This window comes from Aythya marila (genome assembly GCF_965140915.1).
Source record: "Aythya marila genome assembly, contig: HAP1_HAP1_SCAFFOLD_1148, whole genome shotgun sequence".
Taxonomy (NCBI): Eukaryota; Metazoa; Chordata; class Aves; order Anseriformes; family Anatidae; genus Aythya; species Aythya marila.
In genome coordinates this window covers 1-13,133 of record NW_028136729.1, presented here as the reverse complement: position 1 = coordinate 13,133, position 13,133 = coordinate 1, and the positions used below count along the sequence as shown (strand labels likewise).

Here is a 13,133-nt window from a genome sequence, read left to right as displayed (position 1 = left end):
GTTCCCCTCACGTGACCACGCCCCCTCCTCGCCCCCTTCCCCTGCCCGGCGCTGATTGGGTCGCGCCGAGGCCACGCCCCCCTCGTGAAGCCACGCCCCTCTGCTCCCCCCCCCCCCCCAGGGGAGTCCTGGGGGGCTCCCAGCCCCCCCCCCGCCCTTTGGGGACCCCCCAAAATTATTGGAACCCCCCTAGAATTTTGGGGACCCCCCCTAAATTATCCAAATTCCCCCAAAATCATTGGGGACCCCCCCAAAATTATTGGGGACCACCCCTAAATTTTTGGGACCCCCCTAAAATTTTGGGGACCACCCCTATATTATCCAAATTCCCCTAAAATTATTGGGGACCCCCCCAAAATTAGAGGGATCCCCCCTAAATTATTGGAGAAACCCTAAAATTCTTGGGACCCTTCCTAAAATGATTGGGGGACCCCCCCAAAATTACTGGGACTCCCCCAAAATTATTAGGACCCCCCCAAATTTATCTGGATTCCCCTAAAATATTTGGGGACCCCCCCAAATTTTTCGGATCCCTTTAAAATTATTGGGACCCCCCCGAAATTATTGGGATCCCCTCTAAATTATTGGGGACCCCCCCAAAATTATAGAGGACCCCCCTAAAATTATTGGGACCCCCCCCTAATTTTTGGCAACCCTCAAAATTATTGGGGACCCCCCCCTAAATTACTCAGATCCCCCTAAAATTATTGGGGAACCTCCCCAAAATTATTGGAACCCCCCCTAAATTATTGACAACCCCCCCTAAATTATCAGGACCCCCCCCAATTATTGGGGACCCCCCCCCCAATTATTGGGGACCCCCCCACAAGACCCCCTATGGTGAGCAGGACCCCCCCAGACCCCTCTGAGACCCCCTCAAGGTATTGGGGACCCCCTCAAGGTATTGGGGACCCCCCCAAGACACTCCACAGCTATTGAGGACCCCCCCCCGAGATTTTGGAGACCTCCCCCAAATATTAAAGACCCCCCCCAGATCTCAGAATCCCCCCCTGTGGTGACCAGGACCCCCCCAAACCCCCTCAGCGCCCCCCCTAAATATTAAGGACGCCCTGCTGACCCCCCCCAGATATTGAAGTCCCCCCCAAAAAATATTTTAGGGACCCCCCCCCCCCAAAAAAAAACCCACTCCCCAGTCTCAAAGCTCAATGGCCACTTTATAAAAACGGGGGGGCCGGGGGGCGGCCCCGTATCAACATATGTACAGGGGCATTTACAGGAGGGGGGGGGCGGGGTATTTGTGCCCCTCCCCCCCCCCCGGGGGGGGTATTTACAGAGCCGGGGGGGGGGCGCACACACACCCCGGGGGGGGGGTAAATGTACACGTATGTACAGCCGGACGCGCCCGGTGTTTCTACAAGAAACAGCCAACGAACGGCAAGTGCCTTCTCCGGGGAAAAGGGGGGGCCGCCGGGGGGGCGGGCGTGGCCGCCATCGAGGTGTCATGGCCGCCGGGGTGGTGGCATGGCCGCCGTTGAGGTGGCATGGCCGCTGTGGTCATCGCTGGGGTGTCATGGCTGCCAGGGTGTCATGGCCGCCGTCGAGGTGTCTTGGCCACCAGGGTCAGCGTTGTGGTGTCATGGCCGCCATCGGGGTGTCATGGCTGCCAGGGTGGTGTCATGGCTGCCGTTGGGGTGTCATGGCCGCCAGGGTGTCATGGCCGCCATCGAGGTGTCATGGCCACCGGGGTCATTGTTGTGGTGTCATGGCCGCTGTGGTCATTGCTGGGGTGTCATGGCCGCCAGGGTGTCATGGCCGCCATCGAGGTGTCATGGCCACCGGGGTCATTGTTGTGGTGTCATGGCCGCTGTGGTCATTGCTGGGGTGTCATGGCCGCCAGGGTGTCATGGCCGCCAGGGTCATCGTTGTGGTGTCATGGCTGCCGGGGTGGTGTCATGGCCACCGCTGAGGTGTCATGGCCGCTGTGGTCATCACTGGGGTGTCATGGCCACCAGGGTGTCATGGCTGCCATCAAGGTGTCATGGCCACCTTGGTGGTTTCATGGCTGCCGGCGTACTGTCATGGCCGCCAGGGTGTCATGGCTGCCATTGGGGTGTCATGGCTGCCGTGGTAATCATTGTGGTATCATGGCCACCATGGTCATTGTTGGGGTGTCATGGCCGCCAGGGTGTCATGGCTGCCGGGCTGGTGTCATGGCCGCTGTGGTCATCGCTGGGGTGTCATGGCTGCCAGAGTGTCATGGCCGCCAGGGTGTCATGGCTGCCATCGGGGTGTCATGGCCACCGTGGTCACGGCTGGGGTGTCATGGCTGCTGTTGGGGTGTCATGGCCGCCGGGGTCATCGTTGTGGTGTCATGGCCGCCATCAAGGTGTCATGGCCGCCGTTGAGGTGGCATGGCCGCTGTGGTCATCACTGGGGTGTCATGGCCGCCGGGGTGTCATGGCCACTGTTGGGGTTGTCGCTGTGGTGTCATGGCCGCCGGGGTGTCATGGCTGCCATCGGGGTGTCATGGCCGCCGTGGTCATCGGGGTGGTGTCATGGCCGCCGTTGAGGTGTCATGGCCGCCATCAAGGTGTCATGGCCGCCATCAAGGTGTCATGGCCGCCGGGGTCACCGCTGCCTTTGGGGTCGTCACGGTGAGCACCACCATGACCCAACGCCAACCGCGTTGATGACGTCACGCCAACCACCATGACCTCACGCCAATGGCGTTGACTTCTCGCCAACCACGGCAATGACCACGATGACGTCACGCCAACCACATTGATGACGTCACGCCAACCACATTGATGACGTCACGCCAACCACATTGATGACGTCACGCCAACCACGATGACCCAACGCCAACCGCGTTGACGTCACGCCAACCGCATTGACGACCTCTTGCCAACCGCGTTGACTTCTTACCAACAGCGTTGACCTCTTCCAACCACATTGATGACCCCATGCCAACCACGATGACCCAACACCAACGATGATGACCCCACACCAACCACGTTGACCTCTTGCCAACCACGTTGATGACCTCTTGCCAATGACAATGACCCAACGCCAACCACGTTGATGATCCCACACCAACGGCGTTGACTTCTTGCCAACCACATTGACGACCTCTTTCCAACCGCGTTGACCTCTTGCCAACCACGTTGACTTCATTCCAACGACAACGACCCAACGCCAACGCCGATGACCCAACGCCAACCACGATGACCCAACGCCAACAACGATGACCTCTTGCCAACCACGTTGATGACCCCATGCCAACCACGATGACCTCTTGCCAACCACATTGACCTCTTGCCAACCACATTGATGACCTCTTGCCAACGACGATGACCCAACGCCAACCACGATGACCTCTTGCCAACCACATTGACGACCTCTTTCCAACCGCGGTGACCTCTTGCCAACCACGTTGACTTCTTGCCAACCACGTTGATGACCTCTTGCCAATGCCGATGACCCAACGCCAACGACGATGACCTCTTGCCAACCACGATGACCTCTTGCCAACGACAATGACCCAACGCCAACCACGTTGACCTCTTTCCAACCACATTGACGACCTCTTTCCAACCGTGTTGACTTCTTGCCAACCACGTTGACTTCATGCCAACGACAATGACCCAACGCCAACCACGATGACCCAACGCCAACCACGTTGACCTCTTTCCAACCACATTGACGACCTCTTTCCAACCACGATGACCTCTTTCCAACCGCGTTGACCTCTTTCCAACCGCGTTGACCTCTCGCCAACCGCGTTGCCCTCTCCCCGACGGCGCTGCCTTCTCGCCCACCGGGCCCAGCAGGCGGCGGCCTAGTTGAGCGTGCCGCGGCAGCTCTCGGTGCGGCAGAGGCAGGGGATTTTGGTGTCCTCGATGGGGAACTTGTAGTCGTAGGTGATCTCCTCGTTGACCCCGATGGGCTGCTTCGAGTAGATGACGATCTTCTTCTGCGCCTCGATGGTGATCACCTTGGCGTAGCAGTTGGGCTGCGGTGGTGGAGAGGACACCCGGGGGGGGTTATGGAAGTAGAATTTGGGGCGGTTTGGGGTTTTTTTTTTTTTTTGGAAGGGGGCGGGGCTCACCGTGCAGCAGTGGTTGATGAAGCGGGCCAGGTTGCCGCACTTGGTGGCGTCGATGATGGTGTCGTGGTCGACGCGGAAGAGGTAGCTGCTGCCGATGCCCTCCTGGACGTAGCGCTTCTCCCGCATGTCCGCCACCACCTGGGGGGTTTGGGGGGAGGTTTGGGGGGGGTTCGAGGGGATTTAGGGGGGTTTCGGAGGGGGTCCGAGGGTGGTGGGAGGTCGTTATGGGGGATTTGAGGGGTTCTAGGTGTAGTAGAACGTCTTTATGGGGTTTTTGAGGGGTTGTAGGGGTGGTAGAACATCTCCATGGGGTTTTTGGGGGGCTCTAGGGGTGGTGGGACATGGTTAAGGGGGTTTTGGGGGGGTTCGAGGTGATTATGGGGTTTTTGAGGGGGTCTGAGGGTGGTGGGAGGTTGTTATGGGGGATTTGAGGGGTTCTAGGTGTAGTAGAACATCTTTATGTTTTTTTGGGGGGGCTCTAGAGGTGGTAGAACATCTTTATGGGGTTTTTGAGGATCTGTAGGGGTGATGGGACGTGATTATGGGGTTTTTGGGGGGCTCTAGGGGTGGTGGGAGGTGGTTATGGGGGATTTGAGGGGTTGTAGGGGTGGTGGGAGGTGATTATGGGGGATTTGAGGGGTGGTAGAACATCTCCATGGGGTTTTTGGGGGGCTTTAGGGGTGGTAGAACATCTCCATGGGGTTTTCGGGGGGGCTCTAGGGGTGGTGGGACATCTTTATGGGGTTTTTGGGGGGCTCTAGGGGTGGTGGGACGTGGTTATGGGGGTTTTGGGGGGGTTCGAGGGGATTCGGGGGGGTTTTGGAGGGGGTCCAAGGGTGGTGGGAGGTCGTTATGGGGGGTTTGAGGGGTTCTAGGGGTGGTAGAACATCTCCATGGGGTTTTTGGGGGGCTTTAGGGGTGGTAGAACATCTTTATGGGGTTTTTGAGGATCTGTAGGGGTGATGGGACGTGATTATGGGGTTTTTGGGGGGCTCTAGGGATGGTGGGACGTGGTTATGGGGGATTTGGGGGGGGTTTGAGGGGATTATGGGGGATTTGAGGGGTTCTAGGGGTGGTAGAACATCTCCATGGGGTTTTTGGGGGCTTTAGGGGTGGTGGGACATGGTTATGGGGTTTTTGAGGGTCCCTAGGGGTGGTAGAACATCTTTATGGGGTTTTTGGGAGGCTCTAGGGGTGGTGGGACATGGTTAAGGGGGTTTTGGGGGAGTTCGAGGTGATTATGGGGTTTTTGAGAGGTTCTAGGGGTGGTAGACCACCTTTATGGGGTTTTTGGGGGGCTCTAGGGGTGGCAGACCATCTGTAGGGTTTTTTTTGGGTTTTTTTTTAGGGGCGGTGGGCCTGACCTGGCGGATGTTCTGCCCCACGTACTCGATGACCATCTCGTCGGCGGCGATGGGCTCCATGGCGAAGAGCCCCCACTCGTGGATGCGGCTGCGCCCGAACCGCAACCGCTTCTTCCGGAACTTTGGGGGGGGACACGAGGGTCACCAGGGGGGGGGACAAGCCCACCCCACGTCCCCACGGAGACCCCCGGGGTGGAGCAGGACCTCAACGGCGTTGGGGACGCCCAACCGAAGAGCGTTGGCGAACCAACGCGGCGGCAACGCAACGCGGCGGCAACCCAACGCGGCGTCCACCCAACGCGGCGTCAACCCAACGCAGCGTCAACCCAACCCAACGCGGCGTCCACCCAACGCAGCGTCAACCCAACCCAACGCGGCGTCAACCCAACCCAACGCGGCGTCAACCCAACGCGGCGTCAACCCAACCCAACGCAACGTCAACCCAACGCGGCGTCAACCCAACGCACACAAAGACGCGTTGCCCACCCAACGCGCCGCCCACTCAACGCGTTGCCAACCCAACGCGTCGCCAACCGAACGCGTCAACACAATGCCCACCCAACCCAACGCGCCGCCAACCCAACGCGTCAATGCAACGCATCGCCAACCCAACGCGCGCGAAGACGTGTCGCCAACCCAACGCGTCGCCAACTCAATGCATCGCCAACCCAACCCAACGCGCTGCCAACCCAACGCGTCGCCAACCCAACTCATCGCCATCCCAACGCGTCGCCAACCCAACGCGCGTGAAGACATGGGGACAACCCAACGCGTTGTCAACCCAACGCATCGTCAACCCAACACATCGCCAACCCAACGCGCCGCCAACCGAACGCATCAACCCAACGCGCCGCCAACCCAACGCGTTGCCAACCCAACGCGTCAACGCAACGCATCGCCAACCCAACGCGCGCAAAGACGCATCACCAACCCAATGCGTCGGCAACCCAACCCAACGTGTCATCATCCCAACGCGCCTTCAACCCAACGTGTCACCAACCCAACGCGTCACCCACCCAACCCAACGCATCGTCACCCCAACGTGTCGCCCACCCAACACATGTGAAGACACGGGGCCAACCCAACGCGTCACCCACCCAACGCATCGCCAACCCAACGCGCCGCCAACCCAACGCATCGCAAAGACACGGGTTCAACGACCACCCGTGGGGACAACCGCCGCCGCGTGTCCCCCCCGCAGCCCCCCGAGATGCCCACCGCCCCCCCCCAACGTCCCACCTTGAGCTGGTTGAGCTTCAGCAGGTCGCTGTCGAGCAGCGCGGCCGAGCCGATGGCGCTGAGCAGCCGCCGTTGCTCCGAGCGCCGCTCCGACAGCACGCGGTTGGGCCCCTAGGGAGACGGCGCCGGCGGGTGGGGACGGGAAGGGACATCGCGGGGTGGCGGGGGAGGGGCGGGGGGGATATTTCGGGGGTCCTACCTGCGTGTCGGGGGCGTCGGGGTCCGGGGGGGGCGCGGGGCAGGGGTGGAGGTAGCGCGCTTTCTCCCGGCGGCTGATGGGGTAGTAGCCCTCGCTGCGGGCGCTGCCGGTGCGGTGCTCGCGCGTCTCCGGCCACCGGCGGCGGCGCCGCGGGCTGCCCGTCCTGGTCAGTGGGGGGCGTCAAGGGCCATCGGGGTAACGGGGGGGGAGGGGGCACCCCGAAAATAAAAAAGGGGGGAGGGGGGGAACCCAAAAGGTGAAGACCCGAAGAGGAGGCCTCAAGAATTGTCGTCGCGGCAGCCAAAAAAAGCTCCGAAAGAGCCAAATTCAACGCTGATGTCCCCAAAACCCGAAAACCCAACACTAATGTCACCAAAACCCAAAAACTCAATGCTGATATCCCCAAAACCCCAAAAACCCAATGTCAACATCCCCAAGACCCCAAAAACCAATCTCTTGAAGACCCAAAGACCCATCTCCACGTCCCCAAGACCCCAACACCCAACACCCACATCCCCAAGACCCCGATACCCAACACCCATGTCCCCAAGACCCAAAGCCAACGTCCCCAAGACCCCAACACCCAACGCCAAGGTCCCCAAGACCCAAAGCCAATGTCCCCAAGACCCCAACACCCAACACCAACATCCCCAAGACCCAACGCCAACGTCCCCAAGGACCAAAGCCAACATCCCCAAGACCCCAACACCCAACGCCCACATCCCCAAGACCCCGACACCCAACGTCCCCAAGACCCCAAGACCCATCTCCATGTCCCCAAGACCCCGACACCCAACGCCAAGGTCCCCAAGACCCCAAAACCCAACGCCCACGTCCCCAAGACCCATCTCCATGTCCCCAAGACCCCAACACCCAACACCAACATCCCCAAGACCCAACGCCAACGTCCCCAAGGACCAAAGCCAACATCCCCAAGACCCCAACACCCAACGCCAACGCCCCCAAGCCCCCGACACCCACCGCCCACACCCCCCCAAGCCCCTCGGCACCCATCAGGATATCGGTGTGGTGCACCCAGTGGGTGTCGTTGAGCCAGTGGGTGCCGCTGTCCTCCTGCAACAACCTCTCGTAGGTGACGCGCAGGAACCTCATGTCCTCGGCGTCCAACCCCGCGCTCCAGATGTCGTAGAGGATGGTCATCTGCTCGAATTCGCTGCGGGGGGGGAAGGAGCGGGCCGGGGGGGCCATTTGGGGCTGGGGGGGGGGCCCGCGAGGCCGTAACCACCTCCGGACGCCTTCGTCTTCATCCTCGGCGTCTTCCTCCTCTTCCTCCTCGTCCTCCTCGTAGTCTTCCTCCTCGCTGCTGCTCTCCTCTTCCTCGCTCTCGCTCGACCCCGAGGAAGCCGGCGCCGGGGGGGGGGGGCGGTGCCGTTTGCGCCGGGGGGGCGCTGGAGGGGGTGGGGGCGGCGGGGGCGGCGGAGGCGGTGGGGGAGGGCGGGGGACCAAAAAGGGGCCCCCGCTTTCCGGGGCGCCCCCCACCACTTCTTCGGGGGCTTCCAGCACTTCGGGGCCGGGGGCGTCGAGGCGCAGAGCTTCGTGGGGGGGGTGGGGGTGGGGGTGGGGGTGGGGGGCGGCGTTTTCGGGGAGGGGGCCGCGCCGCCAAGGGGGGGGGCCGGCGCGCACCGGCATGGCGTAATTGTGCTCCAGGAGGACGGAGGGCTCGCGGGGGGGCGGGGGGGGCAAGGGGGTGGCCTGCGGGGGGGCGGCATCGTCGTCTTCCTCTTCTTCCTCCTCCTCTTCCTCGCCTTCCTCCCCCTCTTCCTCCGAGCTGGCCCCCCCCCGGGTGAGGGCGATGGCGGCCAAGACCGCCAGGTCGCCCCCCCCCGCCGCCCCCCCCCCGGTCGAATTTTGGGAGCCCCCCCGGGCCAGCTCCAGCAAGGAGGTGGCCCCCAAACGTTCGGCGGGGGGGCGCGGGGGTGGCCGGCGGTTGTGGGGGGGTCTTCGGGCAAGGGGGGGGGCCCCGAAATGAGCCCCCCCGCCGGGGTCGTCGGCCCAGCTCTTCACCAGCGAGGCGTGATCGGCCGGCAGGTTGCAGACGGGCCGCGGCGGGGGGGGGGCGCGGGGGGGGTCGCGGCGGGGTCGCGGGGGGGCCGCCGGGGCGGGCGGAGGGGCCGGGGGGGGCGGCGTGGGGCGGGGGGGGGATGGGGGAGGCTGGGGGGGCGATGGGAGGCGGGGGGGGGGCGAGGGAGGAGGAGGAAGAAGAGGAGGAGGAGGAGGAGGAGGAGGAGGAGGAGGGGGAGGGGGGGGGTGGGGGGCCGCGGGGGGGGGCTCGTCGCCGGGGGGCAGGGTCTTGCGGCGTTTTTTGGGGGGGGGGAGAAGGGGGATGGGAGAGGGGGGGCGGGGGGGAGGCGGCGGGGGGGGCGCTGCGGGGAGAGAAAAGGGGAGAGGGGGTGAGTTTGGGGGGGGGGCGGGGGGGGGTTTGGGGGGGGTTTGGGGGGGTTTTGGGGGGGCTTTGGGGGATTTTGGGGGGGTTTAAGGGGTTTTGGGGGGGCTTGAGGGGTTTTGGGGTGATTTGGGGGTGTTTTGGGGGTATTTTGGGGGGGGTTCTGAGGTGTCTTAAAGGGTTTCGGGGGTCTTAAAGGGGTTTTAGGGTGTTTTGAGGGGATTTGGGGTGTCTTGAGGGGATTTGGGAGGGGTTTGGGGGTGTTTTAAGGGTTTTTGGGGTGTTTGGGGGTGTCTTGAAGGGGTTTTGGGGTGTTTTGGGGGGGTTGAGGTGGGATTTGGGGGGGGTTGGGGGGCTTTGGGGATGTCTTAAAGGGGTTTTGGGGTGTTTAAAGGGTTTTTGGGAGGTGTTTTAGGGAGGTTGGGGGAGTTTAAAATAGGTTTTGGGGTGTTTTGGGGTGTTTTAGGGGGTTGGGGGAATTTTAAAGAGGTTTTGGGAGGTGTTTTAGGTTGTTTTAGGGAGGTTTGCGGAGTTTTAAATAGGTTTTGGGGTGTTTTAGGGGGGTTTTGGGGGGGTTGGGGGAATTTTAAAGAGGTTTTGGGTTGTTTAAAGGGTTTTTGGGAGGCATTTTAGGGTGTTTTAGGGAGGTCTGAGGAGTTTTAAAGACGTTTTGGGTTGTTTAAAGGGTTTTTGGGAGGTGTTTTAGGGTGTTTTAGGGAGGTCTGGGGGAGTTTTAAATAGGTTTTGGGGTGTTTTAGGGTGTTTTAGGGGGTTGGGGGAGTTTTAAATAGGTTTTGGGTTGCTTAAAGGGTTTTTGGGAGGCGTTTTAAGGTGTTTTAGGGTGTTTTAGGGAGGTCTGGGGAGTTTTAAATAGGTTTTGGGGTGTTTTGGGGGGGCTGGGGGAGTTTTAAAGAGATTTTGGGGATGTTTTAAGGGTTTTTGGGGGTGTTTTAGGGAGGTTGGAGGAGTTTAAAACACATTTTGGGGTGTTTTAGGGGGGTTTTGGGGTGCTTACCTGGTTCGGGAGTGGGCGGCCGGGGGGGCGCGGGGGGCTCCTCGGCGGCGCTCTCGTCCTCGGAGGAGGAGGAGGAGGAAGAGGAGGAAGAGGAGGAGGAGGAGGAGGCCGAAGAGGAGGAGGAGGAGGAGGAGGAAGAGCGGCTGCTGCCCGCCCCGCTCTCCTCCGAGCCCTCGTAGAGGGAGAATTTGGACGAGGCCTCGCTGGCGGCGTCCTCCTCTGGGGGGGGGGGGGGGACACGGTCAGCACCCCCCCGACCCCAAAAACCCCGGCCCTAAATCCCCCCCCGTCCTCGTCCCCGTGTTCCTGAATCCCAAACGCACCCCAGTCGGTCAAATCTTTCCCAAAATCACAAGTGCTTGACCAAAAGCCCAAATATTCCCACAAAATCCCAAATACACCCCTCAAAATCCCAAATATTCCCACAAAATCCCAATATTCTCCCCAAAATCCCAAATATGCCACCCAAAGTCCCAAATACGCCCCCCAAAGTCCCAAATATTCCCCCCAAAATCCCAAATATTCCCCCCAAAATCCCAAATACACCCCCCAAAATCCCAAATACGCCCCCCAAAACCCAAATATGCCCACTAAAACCCCAAATATTCCCCCCAAATCCCAAATATTCCCCCCAAAATCCCAAATATTTCCCCCAAAATCCCAAATATGCCCCCCAAATCCCAAATATTCCCCCCAAATCCCCAAATACTCGTCCCAAAATCCCAGATACGCCCCCAAAACCCCAAATATTCCCCCAAAATCCCAAACACTGCCCCTAAAATCCGAAACACTCCCCCCAGAACCCCAAATGTCCCCCAAAACCCCTAATTCCCCAATACCCTCAAAAACCCAACCCCCCCCAAAACCCCCAACCCCCCTAAAACCCCATAACCCCCGCAAACCTCCCCAAACCCCAAATCCCCCCCAAAATTCCCAAACCTCCCTAAAACCCTATAAAATCCCCCAACACCCCAAACCCCCCAATCCCCTCAAAAACCCCCAAATCCCCCCAAACCTCCCCCGAACCCCAAATCCCCCAAAACCCCCCAAAACCCCAAATCCCCCCCAAAACTCCCAACCCCTCCCAATACCCCCAAACCTCCCCAAAACCCTATAAACCCCCCAAAACCCCATAAACCCCCCAAAACCCCAAATCCCCCAATTCCCTCAAAAACCCCCAAATCCCCCCAAACCTCCCCTAAACCCCCAATCCCCCCAAATCCCCCAAATCCCCCCAAACCCCATAAAACCCCCAATTCCCCAAAAACCCTATAATCCCCCCAAAACCCCATAATCCCCCCAAAACCCCAAATCCCCCCAAGCCCCCCCAACCACCCCCAAAACCCCAAATCCCCCCAAACCTCCCCCAAAACCCCATAACCCCCCCAATTCCCATAAAACCCCCAATTCCCTAAAAACCCTATAATCCCCCCAAAACCCTATAATGCCCCCAAACCTCCCCCAAACCCCAAATCCCCCCAAACCCCCCAAAACCCCATAACCCTCCCAATTCCCCCAAAACCCCAAATCCCCCCAATCCCCCCAAACCCCCCAAAAACCCCAAAACCCCCCCAAAAAAACCCAAAACCCCCCCCTACCATCCGAGGCCTCGTCCCCGTCCCCGCTGTCCCTGGCCGCCCCCTCATCCACCGGCCGCCGCCGCCGCCGCCTGCGCCGCTCTTCCTCCTCCTCCTCCTCCTCTTCCTCCTTGGGGGGGGGCCAAAAAAAAACAAGGGGGGGCCGTAAATATCCAGGGGGGTCCCCTGAGTGGATTTTGGGGCGTTTTGGGGTTTTTTTTGGGGTCTGACCTTGCCGGAGGAGGAGTCCTCGGAGGCTTCCTCGCCCTCGCTGTCCAGGCGGAAGAGCTTGCGGCGTTTGGGGGGGGCTTCGGGGCGGGGGGCGCCGGGGGGGCCGGGGGGGGGCTCTTTGTCTGTTGGGGGGGGGCATAAAAAGGGTTAAAAGGGGGGTTGGGTTTTTTTTTGGGGGGTTTGGGTTTTTTTTGGGGGGGTTTGGGGTTTTTTTGGAGGGGTTTGAATAGGGGAAGGGAGGAATTTGGGGGGGTTATGGGGTGGGTTGGGGGGTTTTGGGGGGGGTTTCAGGGGGTTTTGGGGGGGCTCTTTGTCTGGGGGGGCATAAAAAGGGTTAAAAGGGGGTTTGGGGTTTTTTTTTGGGGGGTTTGGGTTTTTTTGGGGGGGGCGTTTGGGGCTTTTTTGGGGGGTTTTAGGGGTTTTTGGAGGGGTTTGAATAGGGTAAGGGAGGAATTTGGGGGGTTTTGGGGGAGCCAGGGGGGGCTTCTTGGCTGGGGGGGGGGGGCATAAAAAGGGTTAAAAGGGGATTTGGGGTTTTTTTTTGGGGGGTTGGTTTTTTTTGGGGGGATTGGGGTTTTTTGGGGGGGTTAAAAGGGGGATTAAGGGGCCCAGGGGGGATTTGAGGGGGTAAATGGGGGATTTGGGGGGGTTTCAGGGTGTTTTGGGGGGGCAAGGGGGGCTCTTTGTTTGGGGGGGGCAAAAAGGGGGGTTTGGGGTTTTTTGGGGGGGTTGGGGTTTTTTGGGGGGTTTGGGTTTTTTTTTGGGGGGGTTGGAAGGGGTTTAGAGTTTTTTTAGGGGGGTTTAGGGGGAATTTGGGGGGGGTAAGGGGGGATTTGGGGGGGGTTTCGGGGTCAAGGGGGGGGCAAAATGGGTCTGGGGGGGGGATTTGGGGTTTTGGGGGGTTTGGGGGTTTTTGTAGGATTTTTTTGGGGGGTCCTCACCGTCCTCGTCCTCCTCGGGGGGCGTGGGGGGGCGCGGGCGCTTCTCCTCCGCCCCCTCCCCCAGCTCCGAGGGCTCTTTCCGTTTGACCTGGGG

The 13,133-nt window shown here is 60.5% G+C and overlaps 1 protein-coding gene across 1 annotated transcript; it reads right to left on the bottom strand.

The window, feature by feature from the left end:
• Positions 1 to 1,173: 1,173 nt before the first annotated feature.
• Positions 1,174 to 13,130, bottom strand: LOC309891493 (uncharacterized protein; the record flags this gene model as incomplete). Its single annotated transcript, XM_082785848.1, has 11 exons — positions 1,174 to 3,973; positions 4,070 to 4,207; positions 5,434 to 5,553; positions 6,673 to 6,783; positions 6,872 to 7,041; positions 7,894 to 9,001; positions 9,149 to 9,255; positions 10,291 to 10,509; positions 11,889 to 11,997; positions 12,099 to 12,220; positions 13,040 to 13,130. Coding segments are annotated over 11 exons (2,469 nt in total), but the record flags the coding sequence as incomplete, so codon positions are not given.
• Between the last annotated feature and the right edge of the window lie 3 nt (positions 13,131 to 13,133).